At 40.7% G+C, this 18,338-nt stretch overlaps 1 protein-coding gene across 3 annotated transcripts in view; it reads right to left on the bottom strand.

Annotated features, from left to right (window-relative positions):
- fgf14 (fibroblast growth factor 14) overlaps positions 1-18,338 on the bottom strand; it is a 119,660-nt gene that overhangs the window by 3,497 nt on the left and 97,825 nt on the right. For all 3 annotated transcript variants that reach the window (XM_085134970.1, XM_085134972.1, XM_085134971.1), the window contains exon 4: positions 600-798. In XM_085134970.1, coding sequence (XP_084991096.1) covers positions 600-798 — 199 coding nt within the window. The remainder of the gene's footprint in view (positions 1-599; positions 799-18,338) is intronic.

The raw sequence follows: 18,338 nt of genomic DNA, 5'->3' as shown, positions 1-18,338 counted from the left end.
TTGTTCTTCAGTCCTAACATGTGGTAAAAACACAAATATTCCTCAAATTCTCACACATTGAAGACAATAGGCAAAAAAAAATACGTGTTTTGATTAACTGGGCTTTGCACTGACTCACTTTTTTTTTTCATCTATCTGGGCTGATGGAGACACAAGACACAATCTAAACACAAAGACTTTTTGACAAAGCTGCAAAGGAGTCTCATTATCCCCCACTTTACAGCCACTACACTACAGCTGTAAGGGTGCCTTGACAGGACACTTCAACTTGATTCTCTGCTTAAATAATTTGAAGCAATCAGGCTGGTGGCTGACAAGATTGATGGTGGCATCTGCTGGACTATCAACATTTCATGCTGCACTTACAGAACAGCCCTGCCTCCTATGCTCCATGCTTATAGGAGCAAAAGAATGAATCAGCACACAAATACAAAAGCATATCAAACATATACTATATTCTATACAGTTACATAGTTATACAATTGGTATACTACTTGTCATGTGGTATGATGCAGCAGTTGTCAAGCACATTATGTCAGTTTTGGGTGTTTTTACATCCATACATGCATAATCGTCTTTTCTGTATGTCTGCTACATACCTTCTAATGGCTTGGGCAGGAAGTGAGCAGCTGGTTTTGTTTTTTTCACTCGGTTCCCTTTCATGGCTTGGCCTTCTTTATTGAGCCCTAAGAACCAAGCTCTTCCCGATTCCTGTTGTCTGTACAACATGGACGAGTAGATCACATAGTAGTTCTCAAACACCGACTCTTTGAACTTGCATTCTGCTGTAAAGAGTTCCTGCGGAGAGACAAAAGTGGAGGAGACAGCTTTTAAACAATGCTTTTGTTTTGTTTTGTGTTTACTAGAAAAAAAATGAATATGATACTTCACGAGGCTATAATCTGCACGGGGAGACATTAAAGCAGGCTTATGATTCATGGTTCACATTGTGTAAGAATAAAAAAGATGTCATCATTTATATTTAATGTTGAATGCGGGTCACCGGGACAAGTGTCATCTTTATTTCAAACTCGCATCGTGCAGAATAATGTGAAACCACCCAACTAGTTAAAATGAACTTCACACTTCTGCCTGTCTTAAAAAGGATGAGCACTGCAGAGCCTCAGTCAGTGTAAGTATGCCTGATTCAGGCTGAGCCTGACGATGCAACTCTCACTCTCTCCTTGGCCTTAACCTTGACATCTGATGTTAGAGCACTCGTTTAGTCAATTAGCTCATGTTCCTGGCAGAAAGTATAGTATATTGTTAGACTGTGACCCGAGGACCACCACGCCTCACCCCAGATGCCAAGCCAGACTTGCTTCGCTAGTTTCTCAATGTTTTTAATTGGCAAAATCCAAAGGGGCTCATTTCCCCCCACATATTATATCTGCTTTAAGCAATTTTTCTATGACTGTATTCTGGACTTTGTTCAAATAATGATAGAGCTAATCAAGTGATTCTTTCATCCTTTACACCTCAATCTGGCTATGACAAATGAAGACAGAGGCACCACATCTCTTTCTGCTGTTACCTATTCATCTCCAGCCAGAAGGGTAATAAAAACGTTTTTTACACTGTCTGCCCCAGCAAGCTAAAAATAAAGGCATTCATTGGGGTATATTAATCAAAGCGTACAAAGGAGACATCCACCACATCTGTTGTGAGCTGTTCACACTGAATTGGTTCATAAAACCACAGGAAGTGTCATACTGCTGTGGTTCTCAATGTCTGGGGTCAGTGACAATATTCTTTAGAGATCACTATAAGGAGTACCTTCTCAGCTAGAAATACGTAAAGTCTTCAGTATAATGGTTGTGTTATGTGCAATATCATCACCTAACCACTGTGAACTAATTTCTATGCTAATCAATGTAAAACTAAACACACAAACATCTTTATGAAAGCGAGTCTTTGATGACTGTTTATCTATTTTTCCGCACCCCTTTGATTCTATGCTAATCTTCAGTAGATATAACAGTGATTATGTTCACAGTTGTTCAATGTGTCAGCATGCTAACAATAATTATCCTGTTGCAGGCATTTCTTCATAAACCAGTGTAAAATATTGATCTGACAATGGTGCTTCATGAAAGGTTAGGGGATCTTTGGGGACTGTTCTCCGACACACACACACAGACACACACACACACGCACAAAAGAGGAAAGAAAAGAAAGGTCATTTCTGCACATTCTGTGCAGTACTATGCAAAAGTCTTGATTCACGCTTCATCAGGGAAATAGCTGCAGCAATTTATTAAAACATCTGCAGCCATACACGGTAATACAATATATTAGGCGAAAGCAGAGTTTGTACAATTCTAAAATGCTGGAAAGTCAATACTTGTTGTGGCTACCTTTATTTTTCTGCACAGCCTGAACTCTCTTGAACTCTCTTAGTCAAGCTCTGGAGTAGTTTTCAGGAATAGTTCTCCAGGCTTCTTAAAAGACATTCAAAACTCTTCTTTGCATATTTTTGTCTTTTGTTCTGTTCTCTGTCAAGGTGATCCCACACGTTGTGGTCTGGGCTCTGGGGAGGCCAATCCATGATTGACAGTGTTCTGTTGCGTGTTTTTCCTATCCAGACATGCTTTTACTGCACTGGGATCATTAAAAAAAATTAAGCCATTGCCAATCAGGCATTTTCCTGATGGTATTGCATAGCGGATCACAATATGACTAAAACCAGGATAGAGCCTTCACTGTCTTTTACATGCATTGTTGTACCTCTCTCCTGACCTACTCTATACATACTGTACTGACAATGACTTGAATCAGAAATTTAGGTTTGGATATATCACTCCATAACACTTTTTGCCACTGATTTTCAGTGTGGCAATGTGTGTAAAAGTGAATACTGCCTGACTACTTGCAAGTGGTTGCTGGATGCTGCTTGCAGTCGATGTGTAATTGATTGCTGAAGCCTCAGTCACACAGGGCTACACACCAGTCAGTGGTAACCACTGATCGCTGGGGGAAAAATGTCTGCTGAGGCTGACTGTCACTAGGCTGTAGAGGAAATCTCACTGAGATTGATTTGGCTGCTAGACTGTCACTCTAACCCAGGGGTTGGCAACTGCGGTGAGCCACAGGTTTTAGATATCACCCTGGGTCAACACACCTGAATCACATGATTAGTTTGTTACCAAGCTTCTGGAGAACTTCAGGACATGTTGAGGAGGTAATTTATGGTAAATGGCCTGTATTTGTATAGCGCTTTTAGTAGTCCCCCCTAGGGACCCCAAAGCGCTTTACACACCCAGTCATCCACCCATTCAAACACACATTCACACACTGGTGGAGGCAAGCTACAGTTGTAGCCACAGCTGCCCTGGGGCAGACTGACAGAAGCAAGGCTGCTTCTGGCCCACACCAGTAGGCGGTAGGTGAAGTGTCTTGCCCAAGGACACAACGACTGAGACTGTCCGAGCCGGGGCTCGAACCGGCAACCTTCCGATTACAAGGCGAACTCCCAACTCTTGAGCCACGAATCAGCTGTGTTGGATTAAGGACACATCTAAAACCTGCAGGGCACCTCAAGGCCTGGAGTTGCCCACCCCTGCTCTAACCCATAGTTTGAATGAAAGAAACTGACTTATCTGCAAAGGCTTGTCTACTGCTCGCCAAGTGGCCACAGAACTGTGAGGAGTGTGATGCAAACAGGAAACAGACACCATTCATCTTCTAAGTACTGTATAAGATGAGCACTTTGAAACATCTGGTTTCAGGAATAAGGCACAACTTGGTGCCGCACCCTCTTTGTGACTACTTTCACTGAGTGACATCGAGCAGTTAAGCAACCGGCTGAGTAATGGATATGCTTCCCTTATGACCAAAGGTTTTCAGGGAATTGTTAACTGGTTTCCAGCCCTGTGTGACTGAAGCCTTACAATAAGATGTTGAAGTATTTCACACAGTATGACCAAATGTATCTAGTGGTGCAAGATAACATGCAGGTGAAACCCAAGTCACTTGAGTTCATTCTCTGAGATGTATCACACTTTCTACCAAATTTTCACAGAAATCCTGCGCAATATTCTTCTGAACAGTTTTTACTAATAACAGGCACGGCAGTCAGCCGGAAGAATATTGAGCAGGATTTATCTCATGGGGTTTCTTCACAGCAACATTTCATGGTAATACATCAAAATGTTGCTGAGATATTTCAGCCTGAATAAAGCAGTGGCCTAATAAATCTTGCCATCTCTGGAGAGAAAAAAGTTCTCCTCTCTTGAATATCGGATTTTTCATAGTTGGGGATGATGGGGCTCTCTCTGTAGCAGCAGAGGTCATTATTTATGGGCTAAATGCTTAGTTTGGAACACAGGACACACAATGCCATGATTATCATGTAATTAGCGCTTTGCTGAATTACCCCTGTCAGAGCTTATCCTCCAGACACTATTCAGCTGAAAGGAGAGCTAAGCAGGAAGAGGCAAAAAGACACTTGGGATTACAATAATGATCCTAAGAAGCACCCGGCTGCATTTTGAGTGTCCTTTCTATCCTTGCTCGAGGACTCGTGGGCATTTCTGAGTGCAAGGCACAAACGCATGATGCATAACACCAGCATCAGCTGACATGTCAGATAAACAAAACTCCTGTGAACGTCCACAGTTGGTTGCAGATATAAAGTACTGAAATTGTTATTGCAGGTCTTCAGAGGTACTGAGAGGTCAGGGTGGTATGGTTAGATATTTGTCAGAAAAATTCAGCTCCCTGACTTTGGTCTGTCTCGACAGTGATTACATTACACAAGAGACTTAACTTCAGTCTATTCTAGTGGTGAATGTAGGGATTAGGATCAGAACTATTAATGCTGCTTTTATAGCAGACCGCAGAGGCTGAGCAGGACAATCCACTGATAGGCAGACAAACCGCAGGCTGAAGCAATAAAAACGGAGCCTTACATGACAAAACCCTGAGCACGAGCCCAAGCACGTTCAAATCAAACAAGCATTCTCTCCGGATGATGATGCGCAAGCTCAACCCCATCATTATTTGTCGTGTCAGCGGCAAGCAGTAGTTTGTCATATGGCTGCTTATTATGTCCAAGTTGTCAGTAAGGGGAGATGAGTCCACACTGCCAGGGAGGTGAAAGAACATGGTTTTATTGGCTGTACACAAGAGTTTGCAGCAAATTGTGGAAAAATGCTGTCTTAAGGGGCGGCTGTCATTTTTCTTCTGGATGAAACACCAAGAAAAGAACAAATTCATTTGTTAAACAAACTAACCACTGTTCTTTAAGAGTGGTTTAAATGATTTTTCATGCTATAGAAAACTGTTGCTGAGCCGATTAGAAGCAAAACGTTTTTACCTTCATGGTTCCTTGACTTGATTCAACAAGGTAATTAATTCTGCTTCTTCCTCGTCAGGTGAGCTGCACCCCAGGTAATTAGGCACATCATTTTGATGCCGGTCCAGCACTGATTACTTATATAACACCTACAAAACAGCCTGGAGTCAAAGCAATCTATAAGCTGGAGCCAAGTCCGTAATTGTGGTTAATCAAATGCCTTCACATAGATGCACATCTCTGTTTATGCAGGCTGAGCAAGTGGAGGTGGTTTGTTTGTGGAATGAGACGTCTGGTCAACATAATCAGTTTGATCAGAGTTTGGAGCAAAGGAGGCAGCTATAGCAGACAAAATGTTGATTGCATTTGAAGCGTGTATTTCAGTCATATCATTTGTCATATTCGTTGTCTTAACCCAAAACATCCCTCTTTTTTTCATTTGTTCTAATTTCATCACTTCAAGAAAATGTATGTGAGTACCCAAGCAGAGATTAGGGACAGCTAGAAACTACACCCATATTATGCCTCTTTTCTACTAGTAGCTCCTCGACTCTACTCAAATCGACTCAGAACTGAGTGGTTGGTTCGGTCGTTTTTCATTACAACTGAGTACCACATCAATGTGTGTGGCGTCGCTGTAGGAGCATGGCCAAAAGTCCTGTGATGTCTTTGTATGCGACACAAACACAGCACAACAACTGAAGATATCAAGGCGATGGTATACCTGCTGCTCAGTCTATCGCTTTTTGTCTGAGTCAGTTTTTGTGCAGCTGTTTCCCTCGTTGACAGGTTTCAAAAATGGCGGTTTGACTTATGTGAAGAAGTCGCTCTCATTAATCAGCAAGTGATGTGAATTAGTGGTGTGCAGTCTGCTGATGTCATATTTTTGGATCAACTCAGCTTGCCCCGGCTGAGCAGGTACTAAAAAGTATCTGGTACCAGGAACTAGCACCTAATGGAAAACCCTAAAAACCAAGTTGAGTTGAGCCGAGTTGATATTAGTGTACTAGTCATATTGTGCGTATTAACTTATCGTGTAAAAATAGAAATTAAACCTCTCCAAATAGTTGACCCAAAACTGATCAACGATTTAGCCTGCTCACACTTTACAACAGGGTAAATGGAGATTAAAATGATTAAATGACACGGTCTGCTCAAATTGACAAAACTGAAGGGAGTCACCCAGATTTGTAGTATTCTGCAGACATTTAGCCTCTTTTAGCTGTTTGGCTTCACTCTCACCCCATTCAAATAACTGCTGTTGTTCCACGACTCTTGGCTAAACAGTTACAGCATCAGTTTCTGAACAATTCAATCGGGTATTGGTGTCTTTTTTGTTTTGCTGCCTGAAAGGGACAAAATCTTATTTTGCTGCATTAAATTGATGAAAAGTAAACCACTAGAGCTGAATTTAATGAGACCTTTGCTTGTCTCACAGACAATTTTCTTTGAATGGCATGTTGCAAATAATATTTTTTATGTACATGGAAGAGTCTTAAGAGTGCTTTAGCTAAGCCACTACTCCAGTGGGACTTTATTAAGGTAAAACAAACACCTGGCTTTTCCAAAACCCAATTGCGCTTTTCTTGAAAAAATGTTGCTGATTTTGTTGTTTTGTGTTCACCACAGGCAAAATAGTACATTTAGAAGGACAAGCCAGATTCACTGAAAAATTAATGGGTTACATTTATGCAAAAAAAAAAAAAAAAAAAATCGTTTTTTTCCTCGCTTAAAATCTTTGGCATTAAATTCCCCTTATAACATAAAAGCACCCCAAGCAATTCTGATGTTGACATATGAATTTGAAGCTATATGAAAAACCAGAAAATGCTCTCTTTACATTCAGAGGTGTGCACTAAATATTTTCTACCCAACATCAAACTGATATCTTGGGAAAACATGGGTGACATTGAAGGAGAACAGGGAGAAGGAGACTGAGACACACTACACACTTTCACACCAGTGGAAAATCGAATCATTTTTGAGGCACCGAACGGTTGATTTTCTTCCCACTCGATCTCCCCCGCCTGGCGCTCCACATCAGTGGCTCCCTGGCTTGTGATTGGCCATGCTCTGAATGGGAAGGCCATAATTGACCTTGGCCACAGACAGCGTGAGGGCCAAAACAGCTCAGCCCTACATAATCAGCCCCGGTTACCAAAGCAAAAAAGACAGGCACAGAAATAAAGAACAGCCAGAGCAAAACAGAAAAACTGACCAACTCATGGGGAGAAAGGTTGAAGGGGGAAGAAGTGGCTCAAGGGAGCGTTAATATAGAACAGTTCTACAGAATACATTTTTAAAAAGGCACATGGATACAGAGAGAGCGTGAATTAAAAAATCCCCTGAGTAAGAGTAATTACAGTTTAAAAACAAGAGAGTCACTCTAAAACAAAGACTCTTTGGAAAAATCTCCATAGAGGTCACGATTCCAAGGCCTCCTAAAAGTAGGTGAGTCGAGGTTCATGTGGGAGGGGACACATTATCATGCAGAGCGACTGCTCACTACCCCACTGTGGAAATGAAGAAATTGTTTATTAATGCTGCCAGCATAAAACCTGTTAATCCATGGAAAAAGGTCAACCTCTAGAAAGCTGAGCTGCATTTACAATGCCAAGCTGCTCTCATATGTATAAGAGTCACGTCGACAGTGTGTGCAGACAACGGGGGCTTTGGCAGACCTGTCTGATTATCACCCTCAGAGAAAGAGAAGGAGACGGGACCGAATGAGGAGAGCTGGTAGTAAACAGCTGGATGAATTGTGTACGGACACGGTGTACAGTTTCCGTTTTCTTTCTTTCTTTTCCCTAAACAATCTGAATGCACATCACACACAAGCATGTGTGCTTATAAGAGCTAAATGATGTCATGACAATAACATATACATCTTGGAAAACTTACAAACGAAAGCTTAAACTTAACGGCAGGGAGTTTATTTAAAGAAGCATTAAAAAAAAGCATTTCAAAAAAGAAAACAGATGACAAAAGTCAAAGTAAGATAAAGATGACTTCCTGTCTAAACCTCAAAGGCATAATGTCAGAGAAATATCTCTTGACTTTGTTCCTTGTCTTCACAGATCTTTGGATCTGCACAAAGTGAAGCTGTCATGCTTTCCAACACTGACTCAAATGTGCAATAACACCATGTTTTATGAGCGGCTTGGAGAATGCAGTTAAATGATGATTGTTAATCATTGAGTTCGTGTCTGGAAAAATAAAGGAAAAGAAAAATAACACATAATGAAAAATAACACATAATGAAAAATAACACATAATGAAAAATAACGATGAAAAATAAAACACAATAAGACATAATGCTTAAAATTGAGTCACTTTATTGTTTATTTTTCATATTTTAGTGTCTTTGGATATGCTGAAATCAAATTTCATTCTGTATTCTATAGAGGAAGATGAAGATATTTCCTTATTCACTGAAGTAGATAGATACTTCAGCGTATCATATCAGTTCATTTATGTGCACTAACTTAATATGCTCCTGCAAGCTTAACACAAATGACCAAAAACTCATGTGCTTCACTAAGCTGCACTAACCTACATACAGTTTACTGGAAGGGTGGTAGAAAACAGTGGCACCCTTAAAGTGTTTGGCCACCAGAAGCACTTAAGCTTTCAATAAAGTTTCCCTGAAGGCACAGAGCCTTTAACACCAAACCAGTACAGCTCCCTTGGCTCATTACACACCCACACATGTGCACACAAGCACAGAGACACAAACATGCACAAAAAAAACCTTGCTGTAGGGAAATGATGCTTTTCTCAGTGAGAGATGAATCTGTAGCATGCGATATCCAATAAATATTTAGGATCTGGCTTTAAAAATAATAAAAAGTAGCTTTCTTGGCTTGGAGTGCTCTGCTGGTTCAGTAAGAAACTATCAAAAAAATCTCTAATGCCCTCAAAAGACAGTTTTGGAGGGCTTAATGCTGCCATGAATGATTATAGACTGTATAACAGACTTCATGCACAACAGAATTACACAAAAACAGCAAGATGTATGCCACTACTGTCCTGAGATATTTCTTTTTTGTTTCATTAATTTTGAATAGTTTCAACACTGCAACAAACACCACCTCTAAACTTATTTCACTGGGGTCAGTTTGAATGTGTGGAAAGTGGAAACCATTGAAAGGTTTCAGAATAAATATCACTGCAGATTGTAGTGAAGAAGTATATGAGAAAATTATTCTGTTCATATTCAATTAAAAAAACAGCCTTGCAAGAGAGGCTGCTGGTGAGCAAATACACAAAGTGCAACCACCCACGCCTAGATCAGTGGGGATTAAATGTGTGCGCATGTGTGTCTTTGTCAGTGTTGGGTAAGTTACTTTAAAATAGTAACTTAGTTACATTACTAGTTACTTCTATCAAAAGTAACTCAGTTACTTCAAGTTACTCGTTACTTTCAAAGTAACTAGTTACTAGGGAAGTAACTTTGGTTTTACTCAGAATTCTCTTGTTAATGTGTTGCTTCCATAACTTTGCCAGTCTTCTAGCTTGCTTACTTGCCACAAGTGCACTGTGCCACCTACCAATAGAAAGGAACAGATAATCTGCATATTTCCACGAGAGAAATCCCACACCCGGACCATCATTGACTGCTGCCATGATTCTAGCCTACGTCACAGCATCATGTGCGCCTTTTACATCCAACACAAAAACTGCAGTCGTGGTACTTTGATTGTACTCGGAACTCGGAAATTCTGCCTTCTGAATAGGAAGATGTAGGTAACACCAGACTGCAGATGAGCTGCATACAGGGCTGGACTGGGACAAAAAATCGGCTCGGGCATTTTGACTAGAGACCGGCCCACCATTATAGGAAAAATCATAAAGCCTTTGAATGAAAACAAACACTGTTGTGACAGTGATGTACACTGTTTTGATGGTATATTTGCATCAATCTATGAATCGTTTGTTCGCAAGATTCAGATAATTATTTTTTAAAAGCTAGACATTTTAAATTAGAATAAGAAAGAAAAGTATTTCTTGTGCCACCTTTCCCTGTTAATGCCCTACCTGGCCCCCCTGGCAAAACTTTGCTAGATCCGCACCTGCACAATTACCAGCTGTCAGCTACCTAAAAAAGGATCCTGGGGTTATTTGTCTCTCAGAAACAGTTCATAACTTCCCTTCAACTCATTCATGTCACCTAAAAGGTAAACCTGTTTCTCCATCACCTGCTCAGCTCTGATGATTCAGTAAGGACATCTCCTGGTTTCATCTTCATGTTTCCCTCTCACCAGATAACCAAACCGACATCATGACCAGCAGCTTTTTTGCAGGCTGTGGCTCCAGCAAACATCAGCTGATACTAGAAATTAATATTATATAAATTCTAACAACAGCTGATCAAGCTTAAACGTGCTGCTGTTGTTTTAGCGTGACATCCGCTGGTTTCCTCTTTCTGGCGCAAAGTGGGGCGGATAAACGAACAAGAGAGCCGATCAGCTGATCATTGATCAGTTTTCATGATTGAAGTAGAAACGGGAGAGGGAGGGGGAGAATGAGAGAAGAAGAGACAGCTGTGCAGCAAAGACACAGAATAACTCCAGCTTTGTGCCCTTTTCATTGTAGCTGAATTACGGGACAAACTGTTCCTTTTCACCTCAATAAGAAACGGCGTAATATTTTCTCTGAATACCAGACGGGACGGTTGGCAACTCTAATAACTTATGAACAAAATAAAGTTCAACATCATTAACTTCATAGCACCCACCCAGCTGTATAGAAACTCCGTCATGCTAGCTAGTACGCAGTACGGAAAAAGTCAGCACAACGAAAATAAACTCCACCTAAACTTGGTTTATATCTGACCCAGATAGACTGCAGGTCATAACTTCTTACCTGAAGTTCAGTTCACACTTGGACCGGCGGCCGCCTCGGGTCTCTTTTCCTTCTGCGTCCTCCACCTGCTGCCTCCACCACTTGCTAATGTTACAGAATCTGTGGAAGCTCCGCGATAGCCACCACACGAAGTAACGAGTAACGACCCTATCTAAATCCTAGTAACGACTAACGCGTTCCTGGTTTTGGCATAATAACTAGTTACCGTGCTCGTTACCACAATAGTAACGTAGTTACTGTAACGCGTTACTTAATAACGCGTTAGTCCCAACACTGGTCTTTGTCCACTCTGCTGCTGTTGATCCTTAAATTGGGGCCAGATTGGTGTCAAGGCAGCCGGATTTTTGCTAGATTGGCTCGTCATCTTTTGTCGGGCAAGTCTGCAATCCATTCTGTGCAACAAGCTGACAAGCATATCTCAGACATGTTGACATGTATTTCTAGAAGAGTGCATGGACATTCGCACAAGTCCAAGCACAGACAAAAAGAAACAAGGATACTCAAGGCTTACAATGCAAGCCCCCCCCCCCCCCCCCCCAAAAAAAAAAAAAAAACCCAAGAGGTGAGTCTGCAGGTACAGAGCTTCCTCTCCTCAGTGTTTCTGTCTCTGCTCTGTTTGAGTTGTTTACACCCTCAGGAAAAGTGTCCTAGATTTTCTAAGAGGAAATGCAGGTCCTCTCCATGTAGATTCCCTTGTAAGTGACTCTCACTGTTTTGCACTTACACAGCTTGAGATGCGGAAAATGCTGTAGTGATGTCAGACGATGGAAACTTGGTGAACAAAACTCAATGGTGGATCAGAATTAAAGAAATACTTTCTGAAGCTTAAATACTCCAAACAGTTGACGAACAGCAAAACCCATCTGGATAATTGTTTCCACCAACCTGGAGGAAAGCGAAGGAGAATTCGTACACTCTTCAGGAATAAATTGATTGGCGCTTTGATGCTATTGTCAGGAAGAAAGCCTAGAGTTCCTCTTCCCCAGCCAAGAACATGTCACCATCTTCTCATCTTCCAAGAGAAGACTCAGGAGACCCAGCAGAACCCGGAACAACTTCGCTGGCCGGTAAAGACTTGTCAACATCTTGGACTAAATCAATAAGCGATTGTCCAGCATCAACCTGAGATTGTCTCTGGTTGAAATTCTACACCTGGAATTCCACTCCTTAAGGGAATCCTTGGAAAATGCTATGCTACAGGACATGGTCAAGTCTGCATTTAAAAAAAAAAAGATGATCAATTTCCAGGCCCATAGCACGTGAGATAACCTGATGTTGTCAGGCATCCCAGAATCTGCTGAAGAGGAAGCAGAAGTTACCACTAAAACCTTCATCGAGACCCACCTGAAGCTTCCATAGGACACAGTGAAGAACATCACCTTCCACTGGGTCCATCACCTCAGAGCCAGGAGACTTGACACCCGAATATTGTGACCAAATTCAAACATTTCAAGGAGCAGGTGAAAGGAAAATAACAAACTTTAGCATAAACAACCAGTTCCCCAAAAAGATCCTGGAGTGACGCAAGGTCCTGTTCCCCATCCAACGAAGCTTCATTTAGAAGGGCCCCTGTGCTGTCATTGCCGTGAACTGGCTCTACATGGACGGACAACTCTACCACGACCCCTACAAGAGACTCATAGACCTGCCACAGATACAGATCAACTTAAAACCCCAGAGTTTCCTAATGTGTTCTCAGCCTGCTATAACTCTAGGCAAAGGAGAATTGCAATTTTAATACATAAAAATATTAATTCCACAGTACTCAACACAGTTATAGACCCAGGCTTTGCAACTCATTGCGATCTCTTCACAGCAACCGTAGGGGATATACTTTCTTCTCACATGTCCATCACTCCTAATCTCGTCTGGATTATTTCCTAGTCAGCAGCTCACTGTTGAGTGACATATCAGACACCGAGATAAACCCTATAGCTGTCAGCGATCATGCTGCCATCTCTTTAAGTCTAGTAAATAAGAAGGTTTAAATATTTTTTAAAAAAGAACGGGCTTTCTATTTAGACTATAATGACCTGTTTGGAACATCAGCAATTGTTCTTTGGCAGGCAGGGAAAGCTGTGATGAGAGGTAAAATTATTTCATTTTCATCACATAAGAAGAAAAGCGAAAACAAACATATTCAGGAATTAGAAGAAACCATTAAATCATTAGAAGAATGATTTAATGGTGGGGATTAAATGTGTGCGTATGTGTGTGTGTCTTTATCCACTCTGCTGCTGTTGATCCTTAAATTGGGGCCCGCTGTTCCAGCTAGGCCTGTGTGTCCTAGCTGGAGCAGGAAATGCTGAGCAAAATATGCAAAAGTAGAATTAAATAAATTATTGACCAAAAAACTAAATGTCACCGCAAAGACTTTGCTTGCAAAATTTTGAACATGGTAACTGATCATGTCAGTTTCTAGCTAGTCAGTTAAAAATAAGTAACACGGTATATGACCCTGAAAGAATAAACAACACTTTCAGGGACTTTTACAAAACTTTATATTCACCACAGATAAACCCATCTAAAAACAAAATTGATCTTTTTTTTTCTTTTTTTTTTTTACAACATAACCCTTTGGAAATGATCAGACAGTCAAGCAATGGCACTGGGTTCACCGCTGACATCAGGTGAACTGCAGGAAGCCCTGAAAAGCATGCCCAATGAAAAGGCTCCAGGTAGTGGTGGATTTCCAGCAGAATTCTATAAAGAATTCTGGGAAATTCTGGCACCAGTATTCCACAGAATGTTGCAGAAAATCAAGGAAAGTTGCAGACCACCACCAAATATGAATTCTACCAAGATTAGTCTCCTGCTAAAACCAGAAAAAGACCCTGTATTTCCCACCAGCTATTGTCCAATATCCCTTATTAACGTTGACTTTAAAATAATCTGCAAAGCCGTCTCAAAAAGATGAGAGAAGATAGCACCTCTCATAGCACGTCTTGATCAAACTGGTTTAATAAAAGGTTGACACTCATCAACAAATACACATAGATTGCTTAATTTGACTACTCATGCAGTAAAAACAATTAAACCACGATATTGTCTCTAGATGCAGAAAATGGATTTCATGGAGGTAACTGGGAATTTTTATCTGCAACTTTTACACACACAAATTTGGTTTTGGAAACTCTTTCATAAACTGGTTAAACATATTATAGCGTTCCCCAACAGCATGTCTCCAGAGGGGCGCCAGGCAGGTATGCCCACTCTCCCCCTCACTGTTTGTAATTTTAATCAAACCAATAGGAGCAGAACATATGTGGATGATGTGTTACTATTTCTCCAGCATTGGCAAACCACTCTCTCTGAACTCTTTCTCAAGAGTATTTGATAAATTGGTTAAAATCTACAGTTCTCCGATCTATTGCTTGCTCCATAATTCTTCTTATTCTCCATTGTGATCTGGAACCACATGGCACTTTTAAAGAAAGTGGAAGACGATCTGAGTAGATGTAAGTCTCTACTCCTTAAATGATGGTTTCACTGTCACCTGACTGGTTTAGATCTGTGGACTCCCCCATCTCTAACTTCCTTTGGAACCCCCACATATTAGCTTAACCCTTTCATGCATATTGGTCACTACAGTGGACAGCTATTCCACGGCTGTTTTCTTGTATTGGTGTCAGTGCTTATGATAAACCACTACATTGGACACTCATGTGTCACTCCACACACATCAGTTGTCCACCTAAGTGGACATGTAAAAAAAACTCTTTGAAAAGTATATGTTTAAAAAAAGTTCAAAAATCTTTTTTTCATGCCTACAGAAGAATAAAAATGAAATAAAAAAAATCCAGATTGAGGTTGTCATAATTCATGCATGAAAGGGCTAAAAAGACTACAGCGGACCAAGGATAGAGGAACAATATATCTGCCTAACTTTCACCATTAGCTTACTTCTTAGCCAACAGGCTACAATACATCTCAAGATGGTTAAAACATAGCCTCTTAAATGAGCAAGCAAGAAGGTCCTGAGTTCAATTCCACCATCAGGCCGGGGTCTTTCTGTCTGGACTTTGCATGTTCTCCCCATGTTTGCGTGGGTTCCCTCCGCGTACTCCGGCTTCCTCCTTCGGGTACTCCAGCTTCCTCCCACCATTAATCGATTAATCCAAATTGCCCATAGGAGTGAATGTGAGCGTGAATGGTTTTCTGTCTCTGTGTGTTAGCCCTGCGACAGACTGGCGACCTGTCCAGGGTGTACCCTGCCTCTCGCCCTATGACAGCTGGGATAGGCTCCAGCACCCCCCGCAACCCTGACAAGGATAAGCGGAAGTGAATGGATGGATGGATGGATGAAGGAGGTGCCTATTGGAGGGAAGAGAGGGGTATCTGTTCATTCAGCCTGTTCAACTATATGACATTCTGATAAAATATGACTATGAAGTGGACCATTATAGCAAATGCTGTAAGGCTCCTCTTGTGTCTGTATAACCTTTTTTTTTGCCAAGAAACAACACTTCTGATTGCTACATTTCCAGACAGGACAGGGGAAAATGAATAAATAAAAATCTCCTTCATCTCACTAGTTCTGAACGTAAGATGAGTAGCAATCCTTACTCACTACTTATTCTTTTAGTAATGGGATTCTATATTTAGAGTTAGCTGTGTCACCAATGACAGTAAATGGAAAGGAATTTTATTGTATTTCATATATAATTATGAGGTAATATTATATACCAATACACATTTACTACTAGTTAGAATAAGAGGTATAATTATTTCTTCTTCGTTGTAAAATAAATGATGTTACTCATTAATTAAAATTACTTTAGATATAATTATGATATAATTCTTCTTTGCTGTAAAACTTTGAACTGTTACCCGTCTTGATTCCAATTCATCTACTGGTAAGTATTTATAGATAAATATAACTGTAAACACAAATACGATATACTGAAATTCCATTTAATTCTTGGGGAATTACACCTTTAGTCATCCGCTGTATTGCAAAATACAACTGAAATATTCCGGTCTTATGTGTACTTCTTTTTGGCATCCATGTGGGCCTACACAAATACCTGACCTTACGCAAGGCCAAAGTAACAGTAGTATTATAATGTGACAAATCCAGCAACATGACTGGGTTATAAATGACCCCTGCTTTAGAAAATAACACCACATCTTGGCACAGGATCATCTGATGAGCAGCAGATATCCTGCTTTTCTGAATTATAAACTCAATCACCACTGTTGTCTTTAGGGTTATAGCAAAACCTTGCTCTTGTAGGAAACTACAGGCAAAAGCTTGGAGTGTGCTTGGAGCAGCAATTTGCCATTAGAGCACGTAATCTGACTGAAGGATGGAGCGATCTATTTTCATACAAGCAAAGATGACAAAATGTAGAATTTTTTTTCGTGTCAGGCACACCTTCATTCTTTGCCCTTTCATCTTTTGTGACACCTTGTACTGGGTGGGTGGAAGAGCGTGGCAGAGGTTGTGTTTACGCAGATAAAATGCAGTACAGTGCAGTTTTGGTAGCAAGTTTGGCATGGCATTATGCGGGAGCACCTCCTCTTATCATGAATGCAGGCACACTCTTTTTCTAGCTTCAATTGATGCCGGATATGGACCATGAATTGTTCAGAATGCCAAAAGCTTGACAAAGGTCTTAGAACATGGCATGGCTTAGCTGTTGCCAGAGCATGCTGGCAATATATTTAAGGTCACCAAGGCACAGCACTAAAAAAAAATCACATTGAATGGCAGCTCTGGTAAATGACAAGCAATTGTAAATAATTCTGTTGAACACAGCTAAGGTAACAGGTGCTGTAAATTTGTTCAGAGAGTTAGTTTATATAATAAATTCACTGATTAATTATTAAATGGTGAGCTTTTTGCTTTAGTTGACTGAATCACTGGAACCCCAACATGGCAGCAAGACTTACATATGAAATCTGAAATGTAAACTTTGTGTGCAAACAACTATCGTGTACTCTAGACTGACTCTAACTCACACAACTTAAATTATTATTAGTAAGACAGATGCTCAAGTGCAAGTACGCATGAGTACACATAATCTCCACTGACCGCATTTCACACTCAGCATCATGACCCTATGTCATTCCTGGAGACCATGAATTTTCATATCCAAATGAAACAGATACAGTATGGACTGAAACATGGTTTGAAAAAAATCTAAATATATTGGTCTGATCTAAGATTCAAAAGAAGAAAAATGATCCACTGGAGAATCACAGTAATAGTCACATTTTCTCCACATTGTGGGCTTTTTGCTGATGCAGTTTGGGACCTCTCTCCCCCTAAGACTGAAGTGGAGCTCCGGATCAGAACATACTTGATCTGAAGCATCGCCTTTATCCTATGACAAAATATTTCTTCTGGTGGAAGTTTTATTTTCCAAGATGACAGAGGGCATCCACAGGGCACAAGGAGTCAATGAACGGTTTGGTGAGTATGTAAATGAGATTAATAGTTGTTCGATTCCACCTCGTTGAACAACTTTGGGAGATTTTGGACAAACATGTTAAACAGCTTTCTTCTCTACTGTCATCTAAAACCAAATGAGAGAATCTCTTTTGGAAAACCAGTATTTCTACTGACCAATAAAAGTCCAGAGACTTGGAACTGCTCTCTGACACGTGGCATGCCTTACAAAGCACCTTATTCTGATTTTCCGACTTTCCCTTTAATTTGTCACTGGTCCTTCACATAAAGCCAGATGTTGGAACTGCACAGAAGTAATCCTGGAACAGCTTGAACTTTTTTTTTTGCCACTGCTAGCTCAGAACACCAGGCACTGAAAACACCCAGCTGGAAATGGCTTGACAGCAATTGGAAGGGGGCCATTTTTCCAGCTATTAGATTTGCTAGGATATTGAATGTTAGTATGGTAGTATATGACTCTTAATGACTTAGCTTAATGGCTTAGCTGATAGACCCAGTGCTAATAACCAGTGGCGGTCCTAGCCTGTTTGGCGCCCTGGGCAAACACCCCCTCTGGCGCCCCCCCCCCCCCCCCCACACACACACACACACATGAAGAGAGAGACAGAGTATGCATTGTATGCAAACGTTGTATGCAAACGGCTACTAAACAGACATCATAATTCATCATACAATGAGAACAGGACAAATCAACAATTGACACTGACTAATTAATATTATATTATTGTATATATTGTTTGGAGTTTAGTCTGTTACTGTTAC

Source organism: Neolamprologus multifasciatus, chromosome 16 (assembly GCF_963576455.1).
Source record: "Neolamprologus multifasciatus chromosome 16, fNeoMul1.2, whole genome shotgun sequence".
NCBI lineage: Eukaryota > Metazoa > Chordata > Actinopteri > Cichliformes > Cichlidae > Neolamprologus > Neolamprologus multifasciatus.
This window is presented reverse-complemented; position numbering and strand designations above follow the sequence as displayed.